Here is a 23,090-nt window from a genome sequence, read left to right as displayed (position 1 = left end):
AAGCATATATACCCTCCACTCTGCTTTTCGTTAGATTATGCAATGACCTTGCATGACATGATAGCCGAATAGTTACGTTGCTAATCATTAGGCCTATGTCTCTCTTTACCAGTTGCCACTTGTGTTTGTCCTCTTGAAAATAAATCGGTAAGCTTGGCACATTTGGCAGCATCCTCCTCCAATGCCTTTTTTTTTTTTTCAACCTGGCTTTTTCAGCCCCTCCTGGCCTCTTCCTCCCATCCATCCTCCCTGACACGTATCGTTGCGGTAGGGCCGGCCCAGCCCAAATATCGGTAGCCTATCTGACAACATTTTTTGTAAAAGACGGGCTATGGACCGAACCAACTCTATTTGGGGGGGGAGAACTTCCATGGTACAACCCATGCAGAGGCTGCGGTGTCAGAATGCGGAACGTCTGTAGCCTACTTAAAGAGAAGATGGACTAACGTGACAAATGTCAAAAATGTAAATGTAAAATTCTAGACCGGCCCAGAAGTGAAGCGGCCCACCGGGAACTCTCCCGATTCTCCCGATTACCCACCTCGGGCCTGCAACCAAGTAGCGCTAGGCTGACGACTGACTACGATAGCCAAACGCGTGCAACGTTAGTCAAACGTTCCACGAACGTTCTCCAGCGTTTAAATTAAACGTTGAAGAACGCTGGTCTCCATGAGAACTTTTGTGCATGTTCAAAAAAAAAATTCCGACCAGCGTTCTACGCCGATCACCGACGATTACGATTACAGCGTTCACCAGCTTTCACACACTCTGCTTTTCGTTAGATTATGCAATGACCTTGCATGACATGATAGCATGGAATATGTAGATTTATAGTGCACAGAATAACGTTTGCAATGATGTAAGTTGCGTTTGTTGATCACGTATGGTTAATAACATATTAATTATAGAAGGGACATGATAAAATCAAGATCTTCCCTTGGTGAAAAAACTTTCGCCGATATCTTCGTACGAGAGATGGGTTTGGTGCTCAAATTTCCCGGGATCAAAGAGGACGTTAGTAGGCATGCCCAAACTAAAAATCACGTCTCAGGATTGCTGCGCACATGAGTTATTTCGGGTGCATCAACTGTACTCAGTCTACCCTACCCACATGCATGGACGTTCGGGAAATGCTAAATGACGCTCATTGGACACCATATGACGTTCGTTTGACGTTAGTCACACGCTGCGTGCGCTAGGGGTCCGTTCAGTGGTCGTTGACAGGTCGCCAGTGAGTCGTTCACTGCAAGGCAAACAATTAATAACAACCAAGCAGGGCCGGAGTGGGGCCACTTTTCAGCCCCGGAATTTCAGGCCCAAGACCGGCCCACTTTTTCCATGGTAGTGGAAATTGGATGAATGAAGCAACAGTTCAGCTCTTACTATTCTGTATTTTTTTTTATTATTAACACCAGGGTTCAACAAATAATGTAAGGTTAAATAATAATCCACTTAAGCTGAGAAGTTAACAAAAATATTCCACTATTCCACAAGGATAGGTTGATAAATTAACAAAAGCAGAAATAAATAAATAAAGCATTTGAAACGTATCCCACTCTTCAACAAAGAGGCATATTGAACTAATGTTTACAGTTCAACCCACAGTACAGTTACATTGCGAATAGCACCAACAGCATCTACAGCATCAGTAACCGCCTAAGCAGTGCACTGGTTTCAGCCACTTTATCTATAACTGAGTCGTTGCTTATAGACATGAGGATTTCCTTCTCTGTGCACATTAACATGAAAGCCTCCAAGTTGTCCTGACTCAATGAGCTCCGTAGCCTATTCTTCACAAATTTTAAGGTTGAGAAGCTTTTCTCACATGCAACCTGTGTGATGGACAAAGTCAACAGAAACTTATATGATATACTGCTCTTTCTTACATTAAATAACTTTAATTAATATTGTTTACTCTGTTATCCTCTCTACCTGTTCCACGAACGTTCTCCAGCGTTTAAATTAAACGTTCTCCGCCGATCACCGACGATTACGATTACAGCGTTCACCAGCTTTCAGACAACGCTCTTCTGGCGCTATACCAGCGACCATGGACGATTACCAACGTTTCCTCTAACGTCATAGAACGTTGACCAGAACGTTATGGTGTGACGGGGCCTTAAGGGCTGTGTGTGAGCTGTTTTGAAAAAGTAAACAGTGAATGGAAAAATGTGCCAAAGCAATCGAGAAAAACTGTAATAGGCGGATTCCGGTCCAGATCCGGACCCAGACGCAATCCATTTTGGACCGAAGCCAAAATCAACATTAAAATTTGAATTACTCCAAAACAGCACTATAATGCTTGTGAGTCTAGTTTATTCACACACACACATTCACAATTGAATCGCTACTTTGCATATTAAATAAAAAAAGAAAATGCATTTCCTGAAGGAAATACCAGTGCATGTAATGCAAAAGTTAAGAAAGGAAGAGTGCAAGAAGGAAAGAAGAGTAAAAGAAAGGAAAGAAGAGTGGAAGAAGGAAAGAAGAGTGAAAGAAGGAAAGAAAAGTGGAAGAAGGGAAGAAGAAAGGAAAGAAAAGTGAAGACAGGAAAGAAGAGTGGAAGAAGGAAAGAAGAAAGGAAAGAAGAAAAGAAAAAAGAGTGAAAGAATTGCAGGTGTCAGTGAAGCACAGGTGCAAGCCAGTTTAAAGACCCTATTAAGATGTCATAATGGCCCAATGTAAGTCAATGGGAGAAATTGTATTAGTTTTTCTTTAATATTTTTAAAAATATTAAGTTTAGACAACGTTTCTAAGTTAAGCGGTTCAAGCTGAATTAAGCGCAGAAGTTTGGTACAAAGAATAACTAGAAAATGCATTTCCTGAAGGAAATACCAGTGCATGAAATGCAAAAAGAAAGTAAAGAAGAGTCGAAAAAGGAAAGAAGAGTGAAAGAAGGAAAGAAGAGTGGAAGAAGGAAAGAAGAGTGGAAAAGGAAAGAAGAGTGAAAGAAGGAAAGAAGAGTGGAAGAAGGAAAGATAAAAAAGGAAAGAAGAGTGGAAGAAAGAAAGAAGAAAGGAAAGAAGAGTGATCAAGAGTGGCTCTGAATAAGATAAATAAAAAGATAAAAAATATTGAAAGAAGGAGAAAAAATGGAGTGAAGCAGAGAGATGGAGTGTGAGAGAAAGTAGAGTGAGAGGAATAGAGAAAAAGATGGAGAGCACAGGTGCAAACCAGTTTAAAGACCCTATTATGATGTCATAATGGCACAATGTCAATGGGGGAATTGTATTCGTTTTTCTTTAATATCTTAAAAAGTATAGAGTTTGGAAAAGTGAAAAATACATAGCATAAGTGTCCTTTACAAGACCTCTGCGCCAAACTTTGAACGAAGTTTCTAAGTTAAGCGGTTTGAGCTGAATTAAGAGCAGAAAATCGGTAAAGAGAATAACTAGAATATGCATTTCCTGAAGGAAATACCAGTGCATGAAATGCAATAGTTAAGAAAGGAAGAAGAGTGAACAAGAGTGAAAGAAGAAACAAAAGAAGAGTGAACAAGAGTGGCTATGGATAAAGACAGTAAAGAGAGAGTGAAGAGGGAAAAGTTTAAAAGAAGGAAACATTTTTTACTGAAGTAGAGAGATGGAGTGTAAGAAAGAGGAGTTGGAGAGGGATAGAACCAAAACACATGGATGGAGGTGGGAGAGAGAGAGGGAATAAGTGAAAATAGGACAGATAATGGACTGGAGGAAGGAGATATTAGAATGATTGATGGATAAAGTGGAAGATATAGACATGGCATGGAGGAAGTAAAGGAAATGGAAGGGTGGATAGAGGACTGTAAAGTCAGAGAAGGCTGACAAAAAAGTTGAAAAACATCCTAAGTTAAGCGGTTTGAGCTGAATTAAGCGCAGAAGTTCGGTACGAAGAAGAAGAAGAAGAAGAAGAAGAAGAAGCCTAGGAATAACAATACAGGGCATTTCCTGCACTGTAATGATAATAATAAGAAGAAGTATAAGAAGCCTAGGAATAACAATACAGGGCATTTCATAGACTGTAATTATCTGTGTAATAACTTGTGGAACTTGGAACTGATTTAAACATAATAAGAATAATAAAGCCTTAGTTTAAATACAAAACAGTATTCTGCACCAAAAATAAATAAATTAATAAAAAATGTTCTCAACATTTTTTGCAAGTATTAACATCACTTTTGTTGTCCTTTTTCAGATATCCCAAACATGAGTAAGACCTCACCTGAAGCCCTGATGGTTTCCTGAATGCATTTCAAAATAATGCCTTTATGAACAAAATGACCTAATGAGAATGCAATGCAATGAATTTGTTTGTTCTGAAATACATTTTTAATATGTAGGTAATTGGTTCAGGTTTTATGGAGCTGTACTAGACCTACATCATCTGTACTGGATTTCTGAGCAATGAAATGATGTATTAATGAATAATATGACACATACATTTGGGCATCCCAATTTATAGCACCTTTTTACTACCTACAAGTATAACATTTATTCTCAAAATAGCCAGTGTGAATGATACCATTCATGGGTAATATTGTCTAAACATCCCTTAAAAAACAGCAATTTAATGCAATCTTTACCAAAATGGACAATTCAACGTCTCACCTGAACGCCTGATGCTGATTCATCATCACCCTGCTCTACATCTGTAGCTTCAGGCTGCTGTTTTTACTGCACAGTAATTAATCAATTTAATACAGACACTAACAGGGGCGGACTGGGGGAAAAAAGTGGCCCGGGAGTTACTGTCAGACCGGCCCACTCAATACACGGCGCGCGGCCCACTCAGTACACGGCGCGCTGCCCACTCAATACACGGCGCGTTGCCCATTCAATGCATCGCACGTATCGACCAACTTGGAAAAATACCCATACACTTAACATTATTTTGGATGATTACAAAGAAATTACATCATATATGTTTTTTTTTTTATAACATTTGGATCCACCAATTTGCCTGGGTGGACACATGGAATAAAATGATACTGGCTATTGTAACACTCCAAGGTAGGTATAGTTTGCTAGATGAATAGGCTTAACTCTGGGCTAGTATCAGATGGTTATACGTATAACTACAGAACATTAAGGAATGAATATCCACACAATAAAGAAACTGGAATCAGAGGGTAGAATTAGTATGAACTATATTGTAGAAATGAACAGAATAGAACATACGATGGGGTGTGAACATCAGTGGTATCAGTAGTGTTGCATGCTGGGTGTGTGATTGTGTGTGTGTGTGTGTAGGGGTGTTGAATGTGCATAACAAAACAATAAGTTAAGTAACAGAACCTAAACTAACTCTGCTGGCCCGGGTACATTATAGTCACATGATAATAAAAAACAATATCAGTATACTCATGTGTTATTATGACCTCACTATCTAATCTAGATAACATATTAACATTGTTTATAATGTTAGTGTTGTGTGTAACACGGTGATTTTAGCATAACAAGCTAGCTGGTTAACTTTTTTTACATAAGTTATTAGAAATTATAAGATTGCACTCTTTAAAACTACCACCATGGATAGCTTGCTCATCGATTGTAAACAAGTGACTACGGCTAACATGTTAAATTAGATCATCTCGATGATGACAACAGCGCCAGCTTGTTTATTTTACCAGATCATAACGGTCTCAATTTTGGACATTTATCTACCTAACGTTAGCTAGGCTAGTTGGTAGTGAACGTTACCTCATCTGTGAAAAGCAAGCTAACATTGGCCAAGTCAACGCCACAACTTACCTTGTATCACTGTCACTGTCACGCGAAATAACAGTCGTAAATGGCCCAGAGTTTTCTTAAATGCAAATCCTCAAAACTACCAGATGCCCCAAGGGCCGCTCCGTGTTAGAAGGGCTGACGGCACACGTCACTACGGTTGCGTGCCCTGGCGGGGCATGTATGCAAATCCAGGTGCGTTTAATTTAAGAATCCTCATCCTCAATCCGCACAGCTGAGAACACTTCGGCTGTGTAAGAACCCATTTTCAGGTGTTCATTAATAAGGTGGAGATCGTTTCTTACGTTGAATGTCTGAAGTCCGTAAGAACACATTTCAGAAGACACTTCAGAACATTTTCGAAAAATAGGCACCATGAGTGTGAATACAGATCGCGAGGAGGAGTATAAATTTCAGTCAGTGATATTAATTTTCTATAGTTAATAGAGGAAATGAACGTGTTCTGAGTAGAATGGAAAGTAATTGAAGGTGCCGACGGTCTAAGAAGTAGGGCCGATGGGAGGGGGCCGGTATTTTGGACCATCCCAACCTCGTCGGCCCACCGGGGATTCCCCCGGTATCCCCGATGGCCAGTCCGCCCCTGGACACTAACCATGATTAGTTGACTGCTGACATTGGTCGAGAGATTACAAGGAACAGAGTGTTGAAAATTATTATTGTAAAACAGTGCCGAGGTGGTCATAGAGCAGAATTGCAGCTACAATTGTCATTGGGCCTGTGTGCAGGGATGGGTATCATGTAAGGTCAAGCATGAAGGCCATCATGCAGGTGCAGGCTAGTGGAAAGTAACAAGCAGTCAGGAGGGGGGTCACTCACTCACACCCACCCACCCACCCACACACACACACACACACACACACACACACACACACACACATACCCACATACAGACACACTTACACATACACACACATACAGACATACACACACATACACACATACAGACATATACACACACACACACTCACACACACACACACACACACACTCGCACATACGCACACACACTCGCACATACGCACACACACAAGATGATGGCAGTCAAGGTCAGACAAGGCCTCCAAAAGGAGGGTCTATCTCCCCCAAAGCAAAAGTTCCCTCGCAACAGGTGAGCGAGAATATTCTGAGTGGCTAAAAGCGTGGATAAAATAAGAGGAGATATAAGGGAATATTCTGATTGGGTCAGTGTAGATGGAGGTTGAGGTTTGTGACTTGCGGAAAGTGACGAATTATGTGTATAAAAAGTCAATGCATTGGGTTTTAGATTGAGAGCTGCTCCATGGACCACCGCTCTCGTTTTGGATGAAATGTCTGGATTGAATAAAACTTCAGTTCATCGCACTCGGACTTCTGACTCTGATTGAATATTATCTCTAAGATTTGGAAACAGTTGTTTTTCGCTACAACAAGAGATAGCCTTATTACTATCTAAGGGATCGTATAGGCCTACTTATCACTAGATAATATCACTTTTGAGTTGCGAGCATGCTGGTACTAGGCTAAACTAGCATGGTCCGATTATGGGGGCAGGTTAGCTTTATCCTTCTGGCTTCAACAAGACCAGCTGCTGCTAACACACTGGTCGAAAGATTGCAGACGCTAGGGATAGATTTAATACAAGCAAAAGTGACATGCTCTACACTAACAACTTTCAAAACATGTTTCCATTGTAGAATGGGTGGCAATATTAGCCTAGCAGGTTTGCACTGTGTGGGTAGTTAGCCTACTAGATAGCTAACTAACAGCGACCTGGGCTTATTGATAGCTACTTACTCTCTGGGTGGAAAACTTTGACATTTATTTTTCACTCTTCTGGGCGACGAACATAGTATAGATAATAATACGAATGAGTTTGCAAATATATTGTGCAAAACAATTTTTTCTAACAGGCAATTCAAATTAACAAAATATTGGTGGGGACAATTGTGTCTTTCCCAAACTTTGGTCGTGACTAATCCCTATAGACCCTATGCAAACCTACGCCCTTTACTGTATTTGCAAGACAAAAGAAAGCAGAAAGTGCTGTTTTTCAAACTTGTTCTATTCTCTGTGACTATATTTTTTAACCACTGAAACTCCTCGAGGCATTGCTATGTGGAATGCAAAGTAATGCCTGATATATTGATGGACGTCATTCTTACCGCCGTGCCCTTTGTTGAAATCAGTACGACAAGCTTTGCAAAACTATTGCAATAACATATTATTTATTCATGACTTTTAGTACAACAAAATCATGAACATCACAGAAACAGTTGATGTTAAGCCTTGCACAGGTCTCAGGATATGTATTATACTTTAAAACAATGGCCAGTAGTAGTGTGTGTGTGTGTGTGTGTGTGTGTGTGTGTGTGTGTGTGTGTGTGTGCGTGTGTGCGCTTGAGTCAGTGTATATTTGTGTCTGTGTGAGTAGGAGGGGGGGGGGGGGGGGGGGGGGCACAAAGAGTCAGTGATACAGAATTGAGGAGAAACTATGAGATTGGAGACAAATCTCAGGTTTTGCCAGCTATACAATCTCATAGAAAACCTATATGGATCTATACAGAATAGCAGTTAACACAAAATATCTACTGACACACAAATAATGTCAAAAGTTCAAACACAAATGATGAAGGCTCTTCAAGGAGGAATTATTTTTCAACACTTAAAAAACACATTGTTTTACGTTTATAATTAGCACCGCTTGTGTTGTCGTGCCTTTATTTAATATTACTATATTATTCCAAATTATTTATTTGTGTTTACAATGATTGTTGGGGGGGACAACTTTATGGTAGGGGGGGACACGTCCCCCCTGTCCCCCCCGGGATCTCCGCCTATGCCCCCATGTGAAGCCAGCTGCTGCTGGTAACAATATGACGAGCACTTCTGCACTTGAATATAGCAATGCCTTGCATGCAGAAGCTGCCGTTCCCTCCCTAAGTGTAGAAAACTGAAGGCATCCTGGGCAGCTTTGTCCCGTGGTGTGGTTGAGCAAGAGCACATTTTGACCACACCCTCCCATCTATCCTGCATTGTGAGTATCAGTCAATGAATATACCCCTCTCTCTCGCTTCAGACCAATGTGTATAGCAGCATGACTCATTGTTTGTGCTTTATTGTGCTCAGTGCAATGACTGTGAAAAGCATGGACAGTGTATGTTCAGTCCAAAGTGAAGCCAAATGTGGTTTGATTCTGAATGCAGCAAGCACTTACTGTGGCTGCAATTGTGCCAAAATGGCAGACCAGTTTTGGCTTCATTCATCCCAGCTTTTGGGATGGCTTTGCTCACTATGGATGCATGAGTTACCTTGTGCATTGTATAAAAGTAATAATAATAATAATAATAATAATAATAATAATAATAATAATAATAATAATAAATAGTGCCTTTTCGCTGCTTGTTGTGTAAATCATAACTTGAGCCACTTGGTTCTGCATACCAGGCCAGAGTATTGAATGTTAGTGTTTAGCATCTTATCTCTGTATTATTTTTATGTTCTTTCTCTCCCACCATTTACCCTTACTTCTGTGATGGGTGTAGTTTTTCTGTGATATTGGTTGAAGTTTATTTGTATCGCTCATTTAAGGCACCATTACTCGAGAGTTGTTATATTTAGCTACTGAGCTCCCCCTAGAGTTGCGGAGTGTAGCTCACTTTTACGCCACTGTCGTAAATACAAATCACGCTTTGAGACCCCATAAACATGAGGGCCTAATGGACAGTGTACACATGTATTTGTTGACAAGCTGAAGGATATGGATCCGGCAAAGACAACAGCAGGAGCCAAAGAAGCATGTTGACTGACGAGGTAGAGTAATATCACAAGATTTGACACAAATATGACTGTGCATAGTTGTATTTATTGTGGCATTGGAGATGAACACTGCATAACCAAAGAATGATACATTTTTTCAGCCCATATGCATTGCTTTCTAAGCGTTTGAATGTGGAGTATGTGTAATCTAATAACATGTTGTTGGTGACATGCTTAATATACTACATTGGACAGTGTATTTTATTACAAGCTAGCTGAATTAGGTTTTCAAGGTTACAAACTTTCAAGGCTTATTGGCGTGAGATTGACGAAGACTGATCAAACTATTACGAAATACAGTGTTTCCATGATTAATGCCCAGCTGGATGAACAGCACTCAAAAAATCATGCCCAACTCTGCTTGTTGTCTTTTGGAATGCCTTAATAATTTTGTTGAGGCACAAAGTTATACAAAAGAAAGAAAGAAAGACATGTTCAGTAAGGCATCAGAGTGCCATCATGACAGACATGATTTGTAGGTAGGAAATTATGATAGATTGAATTAGTGATTATTCTGGACTGATGAGAACACTAGTGGTGTCTTCAGGCGTCGACCTTAGCCACTTTGTCCTCAAGCCTCTCCACTGCAGACTTCTCCACATCTAAACACAGAAGAGTCAGACTTGGTTCAGTTCATTAATCCTCTAGCAGCTACTGATATGTTCTTGTACATTCTTATATTCATGACATAAACATGCAGAATATTTAATCTGGTATATACTGTATTTGTATTTATTGACAATAAATGAGTGACTTGAAAGGCGCTGTGAAATAAAATGTATTATTATTATTATTATTATTATAGATAGTAGTCTGCAATGGTCTACCATGTTAACCATATTAACACAAGCATCTAACACTATGCTTGGTGAAAAACAGAATTAGTTTCCCATTTGTGGGCCGTCATAGAAAAAAATAGTGAAAAACAGAATTAGTTTCCCATTTGTGGGCCGTCATAGAAAAAAATAGTGAAAAACAGAATTAGTTTCCCATTTGTGGGCCGTCATAGAAAAAAATAGTGAAAAACAGAATTAGTTTCCCATTTGTGGGCCGTCATGACCAGCTTTAGTCTCAAACTGGGAAGTCTGTTTCACATCTGAATTTCAGGGACAAAATAAAAAATTGAAATGACAGTCTGAATTATGATTTGATTGTAATAATAAAAAAAGGGCATAAGTAGAGTTGGCATTTAACCTTCCAGCGTGATAGGCCCCAGCACCATGGTGGCCGTCTGGTGCTGAGAGCCCAGGCTTCGAGTCTTGCGGGTGCGGCAACCCTGGCGACAGCGGGAGTTGTAGTCGTTGGCAGGACAGATTAGGACCTTGCACTGCAAGTACACAGAGGGGTGTGCCCGCAGGAACTTGAAAGCCTGGAAGCTGAACCGTGCGTAACTACGAGAACCGCTCACGTGGGAGGAGAATGTGTTGTCTCTCGGACACCTGGCAGAGAAAAACCGTGTCAGAAACAGTGTCAGAAACAGCGTCAGAAACAGTGTCATTGTCATATGACTGCTGAACACAGAGAATAACAGTGTCAGAAACAGTGTCAGAAAACAGCATCAGAAACAGTGTCATTATCATATGACTGCTGAACACAGAGAAAAACAGCGTCAGAATCAGTGCCATTGTATGACCACTGCGGCTGAACACGCTGTGCTGTCACTTGGACACCTGGTAGGAATACTGCATAAACCAACCGTAACGGATCGGTTTGGCACTTCAATTTGTGTCGCCATATTACCACAGTGCCTCAGTTCCCAAACTGGGAAGTGGTTCAGGGGGTACGCGGGGAGAAAATTTCCGCGAAAACGGACGGAATTCGGGAATGTTTGAAACAGAATGGGGGGGGGGGGGGGGGTACGTAGCTGGAGATTGAATGTCTGAAGGGGTACGGGACTGTAAAAAGTTTGGGAACCACTGCCACAGTGGATAAACACTTGGAAAGGAGGGAGGGGGGTGAGAAATGTCTACCCCAGTAGTCTTACCCATTGACCAGTAGATAATAGGCGCGGTAGTCAGCATAGTCATGTGGGTTTGGTGAGGCCACACATGTGTCCAGGAAGAGGACGAGGCTGCTGTCATCTCTCCTTAGGCTTACTTGAACATACATGTACTCATTAAGAGAGACTTTGTAGGGACTCTCATAGATTTGCTGGTAGAAACTTCCGGAGGTGAAGAAAGCCATGGTGGTGTTGAAACGCCCAGTTCCAGTGATGTTAAAGTCAATTCCCTCGAATGCCTCATACATTATCTGTGAAACAGAGTCTTTTTCCATGTGGCAGGCAACAGACAACTTGAACCCTGACTGACGTGTGATCTCCCCAGAACTGGATCCATGTCCCCGCACGGCATTCTGATAAATGACCCGACCCCTTTCAAACTGAACAGAACGGAGCACAGGGGGAGAGGTCAATGGAAATGATTCAGTTAATATATGCAAAACATCAAACTATATTGTATGCTCCATATATGCACTGTATATCCAAGGTACATGACTAACATTTCTGAAAAAAGACATTGAAAGTTGTAATATGACTGTTTATATCTGAATGTGGAGTGACATACCTCTCTCACAGTTCCGCAGCGGTTGAGAGGGAAGTTAAACACCACCTGGTAATTGTTGATAGTTGGCCGACAGTGCTCATCATTGATATAAAGATCATGACCACTGTATCCCTGAGAGCTCAGGAAAGATCTTGAAATGACAATGTTCATGTTGTCTGAGGAACACTCAACCCTGCCTATAGAAAGGGTTGAATAAAATATTTCTTTTTATGAAGCTCATAATAGTTATACTTGACATTAGACAGACCTCAGTCATATGATCTTACAGTAGCCAAATGCTCTAAGCTGTATTTATTTATTTATTTATTTATGATTGTACTTATGTATTTATATGTAATTTATTGATTATATGTATTGTGCATCTTCCATGTGGGCCTTGAGCCTGTAATAAAGTTTAATATAAATACATATAGACACCAGGCATGTGTGTGTGTGTGTGATATGCCACCCTTCAATTTCAACTTGCCACCCCATGTAAAATTTTCTAGACTCGCCACTGTCTTAGACATTTCCGGCATTCTTAAGGTCACTGTTACCTTATGGATTTCATCTAAAAAGACAAACTCAGTCATATGATCTTACAGTAGCCAAATGCTCTAAGCTGTTTTTCTTCAGAGTAGATCACTCTGAAAAATGAGTTTGAGTGGAGAAGGAGAAGTGATGCTGTGCAGTGGCTCATTCAGGACTCCAAGATGTCACTCACCTTTATCAGTTGGCAGGGAGCTAATGAATTCTGCCCGGAAACCACGACTCACTCCTTCACGATCACTACGGAAGACCACGGTCATGTCGCTGGAGGAGGAGTGGAAGGTATCCAGAGAGGAGTTGTAGCAGAGCTGACCCAGCTGACTGTAGTATACCGAGGGGCCGTCATACACGGTGATGTAGTCACAGTCACAGCAGCGCTCCAGCCTGAAGAAAACAGACACAGGTGGTTATAAGAAGGCTTCAGCTTACGTGAATGAAGAACCCTCCCCCCATGTCATCTGCTACTGTGAACATCTTCTGTTTTTGGGACATAGACTCAGACTTTAACCAGCCTAGGCACAACGGATGAGATTTAAACTGAGGAAAATGGGAAAATACAAAGACTGATATCCTCACTCACTCCAGGTCTGCAAATGTCAGGAGGATCCTCTGCCCAGAGGGAGCGGACAGCCTCCACACACAGTGGGCATTGTCATGATAGTAGTTGGGATAGTAGGGGCTGGAGAAAGATCCAGAACCACTAAGGTACCCTCCACATTGTGGATTAACATCTGGAACAAAAAATGAGAAATACATACTCTGAATAATAGTTATCTGTTGACACAGAGTCAACAGTAAAGGACAGAAGCTTAGATTGGGCAGAGGTTAGAGATATGGTAGAGATAAGTACCAGAGTTTGGACAAGGGTTGAGGTTGTTTTTTCTGAATATTTGTTAAATAGGTACTTATTCCATACATGCATTATTAAAATAAAGTTTTCCCAGGGGCATTAATATTGGCCTGCAGGTTAACTGGTCATGTATACTGTACATAAATATGAACACCCAGCTAAGTAGTATTAGCAATCATTTTAAACTTATGGGATCACTCTGAAAGGACTATGTAATACTTGTTGTGGCTGGTTCTGCTGTTGATGTACTGTAGCAGTAATCTGGAGAGAGGGAATAAAAGAGAAAATATCGATTAATTCCAAAACTTTTGTATTAATTCCAAGAATCAGAGAGCCACCACAAGACCAGAGAAGTGGTTAGATTACCGTTGTAGTCATGACAGCAGTTTCCATAGCGTTGACAGGAACTTGTGCAGGAGCAGCTACCAAAGTTGTAGCCACAGTTGTACCTACAGGAGGTATGGCCGGCTGCAATACAGAAAATGACATACCTTATAGAAATGAAATATTAATATGATATTTTCTGTTGAAAAATAACTTTAATAAGCATCTGTGTGACACCAAATTAAATAAACATAATCTTGTCAAATACTTGTTGTCTCGCTGATGTCAGGACTTGTTGTTGTGCTGCAGTAGTCTTTAGAGAGAGAGAGAGAGAAAGAGAGAGAGAGAGAGAGAGAGATCAATTTCAGGTACCACTACATATGTGTGACTGGTGTTTTAACTCGAAACATTTATGTTTTACCGTTGTAGTCATGACAGCAGTTTCCATAATAATGACAGGAGCTTGTGCAGGAGCAGCTGCCAACGTTGTAGCCACAGTTGTACCTACAGGAGTCATAGCCGGCTACAAGACAGAAAATTACAAACCTTATAAAAGTGAAGTATTTATATGATATTTTCTGTTTAATACATACTCTGAATAATAATGCTCTGTTGACACAGTCAACAGTAAAGGACAGAAGCTTAGATTGGGCAGAGGTTAGAGATATGGTAGAGAAAAGTACCAGAGTTTGGACGAGGGTTGAAGTTGTTTTTTCTGAATATTTGTTAAATAGGTACTTATTCCATACATGCATTATTAAAATAAAGTTTTCCCAGAGGCATTAATATTGGCCTGCAGGTTAACTGGTCATGTATACTATACATACATATGAACACCCAGCTAAGTAGTATTAGCAATCATTTTAAATGTTATGTTATGGGATCACTCTGAAAGGACTATGTAATACTTGTTGTAGCTGGTTCTGCTGTTGTTGTACTGTAGCAGTAATCTGGAGAGAGGGAATAAAAGAGAAAATATCGATTAATTCCAAAACAGAACCTTTTGTATTAATTCCAAGAATCAGAGAACCACCAGAAGACCAGAGAAGTGGTTAGATTACCGTTGTAGTCAGGACAGCAGTTTCCATAGCGTTGACAGGAACTTGTGCAGGAGCAGCTGCCAACGTTGTAGCCACAGTTGTGCCTACAGGAGGTATGGTCGGCTGCAAGACAGAAAATTACAAACCTCATAAAAGTGAAGTATTTAAATGATATTTTCTGTTCAATACATACTCTGAATAATAATGCTCTGTTGACACAGTCAACAGTAAAGGACAGAAGCTTAGATTGGGCTATTAAATAAACATAATCATGTCAAATACTTGTCTGGCCGATGTCATGGCTTGTTGTTGTGCTGCAGTAGTCTTTAACTATAAGACATAGGTCACTAGGTACTTCAAATTCGTCAACTGAGAATGAACAAGGTCCAAGTGCACTTTTGAGGAAAAAACATTCTATGAAATGTATTATTTTATTTTATATCGTAAAAACTCAAATTTGTGGACATGTCAGATAGACCTTGTTAATTCCCGGTTGACGAGATGCGCTTGACCCCGGTATAAGAATAATAAATAAAATAAGAAGGCATATACATCTTTTCATTCTTAAACCCCTTCACTGTTAGGCATACACAGACACAAGGAGACTTTGCATCTCTGGTGCTTGGCTGCTAAACATCCAAACTTAGCCCTACCCTGGCAGACTGCCCCCATCATCTTAATGGTGTCAACAGTTGTGAATGTGCTTGAGCACCCATAACTACCCAGTCAACCTGCAGATACCTACATACTTCTTATTCTTAGCACACACTTACAAAAGGAGCCTTCTTTATCCCCAAAGACAGATGTGCAGCCTTACCTTGACAGACTACCCCAGCATCTTCATGGTGGCCACAGTTATGGTTGCCATAGCCATAATGTCTGCACTGAGAGAGAGACGACTCATGGCCAGTGCAGCTGACATCATCCAGCCAGATCTGTCCACTGCCGTTTCCAAAATGAGCCATCACTGGAGCACTCAGGGCTGGTCCACAGCCCATCTGTCTGCAAACCACTTCAGCCTCAGGTGTGTCCCAGTTGTCATCGCACACAGTGCCCCAGGTGCCACGGACCTGTATCTCCACTCTCCCAGAGCAGGAGCTGTTGCCCCCAACTAGTCGTATATCCGTTATATTTGCTACAGTCAAAATGTGAAGAAATAAAGTGGGGGGGGGGGGGGGGACAGACACAAAGAAGGCATTACATGACCATATTTTTTGTCAGGCAGCCCAATCAACACTGTTTGCTTCAGCTTGTCTGGGATGTTCGCTTCAATTGGCCGAACACAAGGACCTGTTGTAATTGAAACTGTACCAGTATTTGTTTGTTATAATGTGAGTGGTGAGTTTCATCTTAGGCATTTTAAGCATTTTTAAGGTCACTGTTACCTTATGGATTTCATCTAAAATGACAAACTCAGTCTTTGTGTTCATGTTTCACTGAGAAATGTTTTCATATTTTAACATAAAATCAACTTCCTGTTTCCAATGCGTAGAAGCGTATTCACTGAATGCATTCCTTTCAAATATAGAATCAGGTAGGAATCAGAAGTAAGGAAGAATGGTAACATGTGGAACTGCAGATATATAGCCATTGTACTGATGTGATTTGTTTCTACTGTTGTTGTACCGTAGCAGTAATCTGGAGAGAGGGAATGAAAGAGAAAATATTGATTAATTCCAAAACAGAACCTTTTGTATTAATTCCAAGAATCAGAGAACCACCAGAAGACCAGCGAAGTGGTTAGATCTATGGGTTAGATTACCGTTGTAGTCATGACAGCAGTTCCCATTGTACCGACATGAACTTGTGCAGGAGCAGCTGCCAGGGTTGTAGCCACAGTAGCCCCTACAGGAGGTACGGTCGGCTGCAAACAGAAAATTACAAACCTCATAAAAGTGAAGTATTTATATGATACTTCCTGTTTAAGAATAGCTTTAATAAGCATCTGTGTGACACCAAATTAAATAAACATAATCATGTAAAATACTTGTCTGGCCGATGTCAGGACTTGTTGGAACAGTGGTCCAAGCCGTCCAGAAGAGCAAATAAAGAGTTATAATTCATGTAATCATTTTGCACCGTCTTTACCATTTAACATTTACAGTCAGTCATTTGGAAGACACCTGTTTCCGAAGTGACTTGTACTAAGTAAGGTACAATGAAGGGAAATGGCAGTTCAGTGAGAAAAACATTTAAGGTCCCCAGAGGGTTAAAGTAATATGTCATGAAAAAATATCTTTCCTTTCATAGTACATAAGCGTCAGATAAAAAAGAGAGAGTATTTACAAGGCTATGAAGCCTAAGTTATCTTTTGAAAACATAGACCTTACGTTCATACATAGTTGCATAGTGTCGCAGATAGATTCTATTGTATCGCAACTGATCACGCATCCTCCTTCAGACAGCATAGAGAATACCTGTAATAAACCAAAACAAGTGCTGTAGTGCTTACCTTGAACAGCAGCAGAGCTGCAAAGCAGAAGAATCACTGAACTCATCTCCATCTTTCTTCTCAGCTTGAATGTGTCCTCAAGCGCCCTGCTTCAGGCTTTTATGCCCAACTTCAGACCTCAAGGGCATGACCCTTCCTTATGAGAGTCATAAACTCATGTTGAAGATGATGGGAAATGTACATCTGTCACAATGAAGTAGATAGATAACGGCCATGTCACGTCTATTTACTTGTGTAATGGATAAGCCATCATCAAAGACGTTGACATGATAAGATGGGGCAGAGCATGGAGGGTGTTGTAAAGTTGATGAGATGTCAGGAGGACCTGTGAGATGGCATGAGTTTATTATGTGTGATTAGTTCAAACATATTCACTGTGGTGGCAAGTTAGGCCAAGTTGTGTTTAGTTCAAACATATTCACTGTGGTGGCAAGTTAGGCCAAGTTGTGTGTTGCCACATAAGCAGAACTGCAACTATTTGCAGTTATTCCAGACATAAGTGTGTGTCCTCAACCAGCTTGATGTGAAAATTGATACATAAATAATTGATAAATGAATCAATTCGATTATGTTAATAAAATTAACTAACTGAACTGCCTGTAAATATTGCTGACACAACAGTATTCCTGAAGCTGACATGACGATAACAGGTAACAGGGCATTGTTTTCATAGACAATATTACAAATGAGAGCAATGTTTTTCACCATTTCACAGATAATATTACAAATGAGCAATGTTTTTCACCATTTCACAGATAATATTACAAATGAGAGCAATGTTTTTCACCATTTCACAGATAGTATTACAAATGAGCAATGTTTTCACCATTTCACCTGATTCAGCACTTTGTCTGAATGAGTACTGGCTTCACCCTGTTGTTCATCTGCGAAATGAACAAATGGCCGTGAATAACGTTAGTTTAATTGATTTAGTTACATGGACTGTAATATAAGCGTACGAACAGTAGACTATAGTGCAGCGCCTCAAGAGTACAGGCACTGTTCATTTGTAAATGTTGGCTTCTAAAGTGGTAACTGTTACTGTCATTGCTATGTCTTACTCCCCAGTGATAGATGTTTGTGTGTGCTATGATGGGAAACCAGGTTTGAGACAGTGAATTGATTCAGCTGTGAATTCTTTATTCATGTGTGTTTGCCACTGGCATTGTAACAGCCTGCAATGTGACTGTTTATTAGTTCCAACACATGAGATCAACATGGCATTTTCTCAGTGTTATTGCCAACTCTCTTTGAAACGTACGTGTCAGAGGAAATCATTTAGCAGGAAGTAACACAGTTCTCAGCTGAGTGTTCCGTGTTAATCGGGTTATTCATTTTGTTTGACATTCGATTGTAAAAGTTGGCTTTGATCCTCCCCTTATAAAACTTTTCTCAGTTATTTTCCATTTAAGCTGTTGGGCTTGAAAATAGGCTACCATGCATCACTGAGCAATGGAATTCACTGTTGTATGGACATAAGCTTTGATAAGCTACTCCACAAATGAGTACTAAAAAATACTTTTCTTCATTTTTTTTATTGTTACAGTGCTCTTTAAAGCTTCATTCTGGTATCTTGTCCAGATCCATGCCTCTGACATAAACAACAGTAATCTCCAGAAATTGGAGACAAATCCACAGCCACATCCAATTCTTGGAATGCAATAGCCTAAGACTGCATTTGAATATCATTATCATATCTTTCTTTGACTTGCACGATTAAGGCTTTCTGTGGAGCTGTGGTGATGTTTGATATTATTGGGTATTATCCTTTTTCATCAACAGGTGGCGCTCTGTAGCTAGCACAGAAATGGGCCCATCCAGACGCTACAGCTTTGACGATGGTTCTCCAAAAAATCACCCAGACGTTTATTTCTTGGTTATTTCTCTCATGCATTGACTTATTGTAAATATAATTACGCTCTGTATTATGTGTTGGACATCAAATGCATAGTAAAGTTCCCAGAAACGTTATTAATGAAGATGTCATGTTTAAGCTAATATGCATACTAAGCTTAATAAGAAGTAGGGATATGTGCAATTAGGTGATATTGTAGGCCTTACAGTAAGAATGACTGAATTACAGTAGGTTTAACGGTCTACCACTGTTCTGACTAATCTTTAAAATGAAGGTGAGCATTTGATACGTGACTTGATGGCAGCTAAATGTATTATAGTCTCTGACGTTAATTTACTGTTGTCCTTCGCCTGATGCGGTTCCTTGTCTATAACTATATTGTCTGATAATGTCTATGGATAGTGAGTTTAGTTTGAAGTCTTTGGTTTATAAAACCAGCATGCTGTCTACGTTGCAGGGATGCAAACACATGTATGGTCAAAAAAGAGAGAGGTAATTGAAGCCCTCGCCCCTCGGCAAATATCCATATACTTACATTACCCCGGCCTACCCCTATAGGCACATGGAGTAAAATTAAATTCTAAAAAAATTCTTCTTCCTCTTCCTCCTGCAACGTATCCAGGGCCTTCCGTCTGGCTGCATTCATTTTCTTAAAATGTTCTTAACGTCTTTTGGCCAGAGCAGTAGTCTTGGCCTTCTCTGTACTTTCACATGTGCACTGCAGCCATACTCGGCCTGCCTCTTCTGCTTTGCCTCCGTCCTCGTCCCTCTGTCGGTCTTGTCCCTTCTCCCTGCAGCCCTAATTTTCTGGCAGAGGGTTTTGTCAACTGGCACCGTGTTGATGTCATCTCTTTTAAACATGCCAATGCCAGTCTTGCCCCTAGACCTCAGCACATATTTCACAGTCTGCACTGCATCAAAGGTAGAGATCTTCATGTTAGATATTTTAGTGTCAGTTAGATCTTTTAGTGTCAATCACATCTCCCATGAGACTAAAGGAGGACTCTACAAGTGGCCCATGGAAGATGGAGTGGGCACCTCTGATAACCTGGCTGAGAGCTAGAGCTGGATATTTCCCCAAACTCATGACATGGGCCCACTACTTCACAATGCAGTTCCCCCAGGATTTCGAGGTGTTTGTTGTGATGCAATTGCGGGAGTGGAAGTTGCGATCGAGTTGCGAATTTCCCTCTTTGTAATTATAATTGAGTTATTTGTTGAAAAATAAGTTATTAATAAACAAACATTCATTAAGGAACAAAACCATTGAGAAATGGTCCTCTAAATAACCTCACCAACATGCCAAACAAAAGATTAACAGGACTACAAAAATTTAGCAAAATAGGCTGTTCTGCCCTCTGCTTATTCAGGTCAGCAAATGTATATTGCTTGTATTGCTGTTATGGAAACGAACACAGTATAGTATTGGACTTTTACTTTGACATCTTTCAAATGTTCGTCTCGTAGGAATGTCAACAGCTGTTATCCAGAAACAGTTACGGTATGCTATGTTATGCTAAACACGTAGCCTGGATACCAGACCGAACTTAGCCCCGCCCACAACATTTGAAGTCGGGAAGTTCAGTCTGGTGTTGCTCCATTGGGGAGAAATTATCTCCGGACAGAAATTGCCGGACCAATCAAATTGTCAAGGCGGGCTTCATACGATGATTGACAGATGATCAACAGTAATGTAATCAACACACGGGTTGAATTCGTTTTCAACAAACATGGCTGCCGCTGGAGAGCTGAATTGTATAGATTCGAGTCCATTTAGACATTGACAGTGCATTCATTTTGAAAGAGGAACAGAGAAACGCGATCAAGGCATTTGTCAGTCGAAAATTTAATTTAAAGTCGTCCAATTTCAAGTAACCCATCCTTCAACACTATCTGCTACCTTATCTTCAAACAGAAAGTAACGTTAAATCTCCATTGCAACAGCTTTCGAGGGTTTGGGAAATAATCGCTGCTGATATGCTTATGTACTTGTTTGGTGGAGGCAATCCAGAATTACTGTTGATACAATTATAATCAGACCCCCCCCCCCCCCTAAAAAAAACTCGGATCTGCACGATTCACACAAGTCACCCAAACTGACGTGAAAAAAGCGGGAGGCGCCGAAAAGCGCGCTGTTTGCATCCCTGATGTTGAAGCAGCACGTAACTAATGTTGCGAACGTAACGCAGTTCAACAAGCTTTCGCTAGTGTGGCTGTGGCACCGCACAGACAGGCACGCTCACGCAGGCACCAAGGTGAAAACGGGAGATGGGCTGAAATCCTGCACACGCTGATCCCCCCCCCCCCCAACTTCTTCAGTGGTATAGAGCAGGGGTTTTCAACCGGGGGTCCACGGCCCCCTGGTGGTCCGCGACAGCATCGCAGGGGGTCCGCGACATGATGAGCCTATGTTTATAGGTTCACCATTGATTTTTTTTTTTTCATAAATTCGTTTTGATATTTCAACACATTTCCAGATTACTTTTGAATATCGTGAAAAATATCTAAAATAAGATAAATATGTCTAAAATAATATTAAGGAGATTCACGCTGACAGAACGTAGCCTTGCACCTATCCAGTCTATGGTAGCCTGTGCTTTGCTAATGTTAATGCATTGCGTCCCTAGCGTCACGCCGTACGCATATTATTCATAACGTACAGTCTCGCGCGCAAAGTTGACAAGCATCTGCATAGCCTACGTGTACTTTTGAAGTTTAGTCGAAAAAGTAATACTTTTGGTGAAGGACTGAAGTTATCTACTGTCCTTAGCTAACATTTCGTTCTAACGTTGAGTTAGCTGGTCAGAAGCACCAATGGATCGGTTTTTAGTGAGGAGAGTGACAGAGGGACAGGCTGCCACGACAGAGGGACAGGCTTCCAACAAAGCTACACGTTCACAGGATACAGGGAAACAAATTCAAAAAAGAAAAAGAAAACACAATGAAGAATACATCAAATACGGATTTACAGTGACGACAGACAGAGCAGGAGAGGAGGTACCAATGTGTTTCGTGTGTTCAACATTACTGTCAACTGAAGCCATAAAGCCGTCGAAACTATTGCGGCATATGGAGACGCATCACGTTTTCTTGAATGCCAAGCCTATTGAGTACATGCAACAGATGTTGCGTGATTTTCATATGACTTAAGTTCTGGATAAGTTGCCAGACAGAATTTCCAGAGCTTGCTGCAAATGCAATGAGGTGTCTTTTGCTCTTTCAAATACCTGTATCGGAGCGTTTTTTCTACACTGGCGTACTTGAAGAATAAGTACAGGGCAAAGCTTTAACCAGAGAATGATATGAGACTGTCGCTATCTACCATATCGCCACGAATAGACCGGCTGTGTAGACTTCACCATGCCCAGATATTACACTGACAGGTCTCCCCTCTCTCCACGCACGCACACACGCGCATGCAGGCACGCACGTACGCACACAAACACACGCGCGCGCGGGCACATCAGTGGGCCGTGGATTACTTTCTAGTCAGAATGGTGGTCCCTGGAACAAAACCAGTTGAAAACCCCTGGTATAGAGCCATGTAAGTTGCCAGCTGGCACAAACTTCTTCACTCGTGTAAATACCTGCTTATGGAGGTGAATTAAACTCACTAGCTCTGTTGTCAGAATTAGCATTGATTTGAACTTGTTGAAACTTGCTACAGAAGTTAACGTTAGCTAGTTAGCCAGTTTAGTTAACTGACAAGGTATCCGGGATACGTTACAACATTGTTTTATGTTAGATAGAAAGCAAACGACACAGTTATTCTGATTATGTTGTAGATTTGAGTTGACAGTAAATAATTTGAAAAATTCAAAAATATTATAATTACAATTATTATTAATTATTAATACAGTAAAAATTTAAACCTACAGATGTCGTATTCTTATTGACATATAGTGACAAATCGTAGCAGTGCCCATGCACATAAAGTGCACATCACTCACATACAAACG

At 40.7% G+C, this 23,090-nt stretch overlaps 1 protein-coding gene across 3 annotated transcripts in view; it reads right to left on the bottom strand.

Annotated features, from left to right (window-relative positions):
• LOC105900815 (deleted in malignant brain tumors 1 protein) overlaps positions 1–15,804 on the bottom strand; it is a 120,882-nt gene extending 105,078 nt beyond the window's left edge. The window contains exons 1-10 of one of the 3 annotated variants that reach the window (XM_042709624.1): positions 15,642–15,804; positions 14,846–14,947; positions 14,053–14,097; positions 13,827–13,928; positions 13,680–13,721; positions 13,191–13,341; positions 12,786–12,994; positions 12,083–12,258; positions 11,503–11,897; positions 10,693–10,957 (exon numbers count right to left, since the gene is read on the bottom strand). In XM_042709624.1, the coding sequence (XP_042565558.1) occupies positions 10,708–10,957; positions 11,503–11,897; positions 12,083–12,258; positions 12,786–12,994; positions 13,191–13,341; positions 13,680–13,721; positions 13,827–13,928; positions 14,053–14,097; positions 14,846–14,947; positions 15,642–15,789 (1,620 nt within the window). In that variant the 5' untranslated portion in view covers positions 15,790–15,804 and the 3' untranslated portion in view covers positions 10,693–10,707. Of the gene's footprint in view, positions 1–10,692; positions 10,958–11,502; positions 11,898–12,082; positions 12,259–12,785; positions 12,995–13,190; positions 13,342–13,679; positions 13,722–13,826; positions 13,929–14,052; positions 14,098–14,692; positions 14,735–14,845; positions 14,948–15,641 lie in introns of those variants that run through there. The other 2 variants (XM_042709625.1, XM_031579293.2) reach the window with 2 other exon arrangements.
• Positions 15,805–23,090: the final 7,286 nt, after the last annotated feature.

Source organism: Clupea harengus, chromosome 13 (assembly GCF_900700415.2).
Source record: "Clupea harengus chromosome 13, Ch_v2.0.2, whole genome shotgun sequence".
Classification (NCBI taxonomy): domain Eukaryota; kingdom Metazoa; phylum Chordata; class Actinopteri; order Clupeiformes; family Clupeidae; genus Clupea; species Clupea harengus.
The sequence above is the reverse complement of the archived record's forward strand: the minus strand, read 5'-3'. Positions and strand labels throughout refer to the sequence as shown.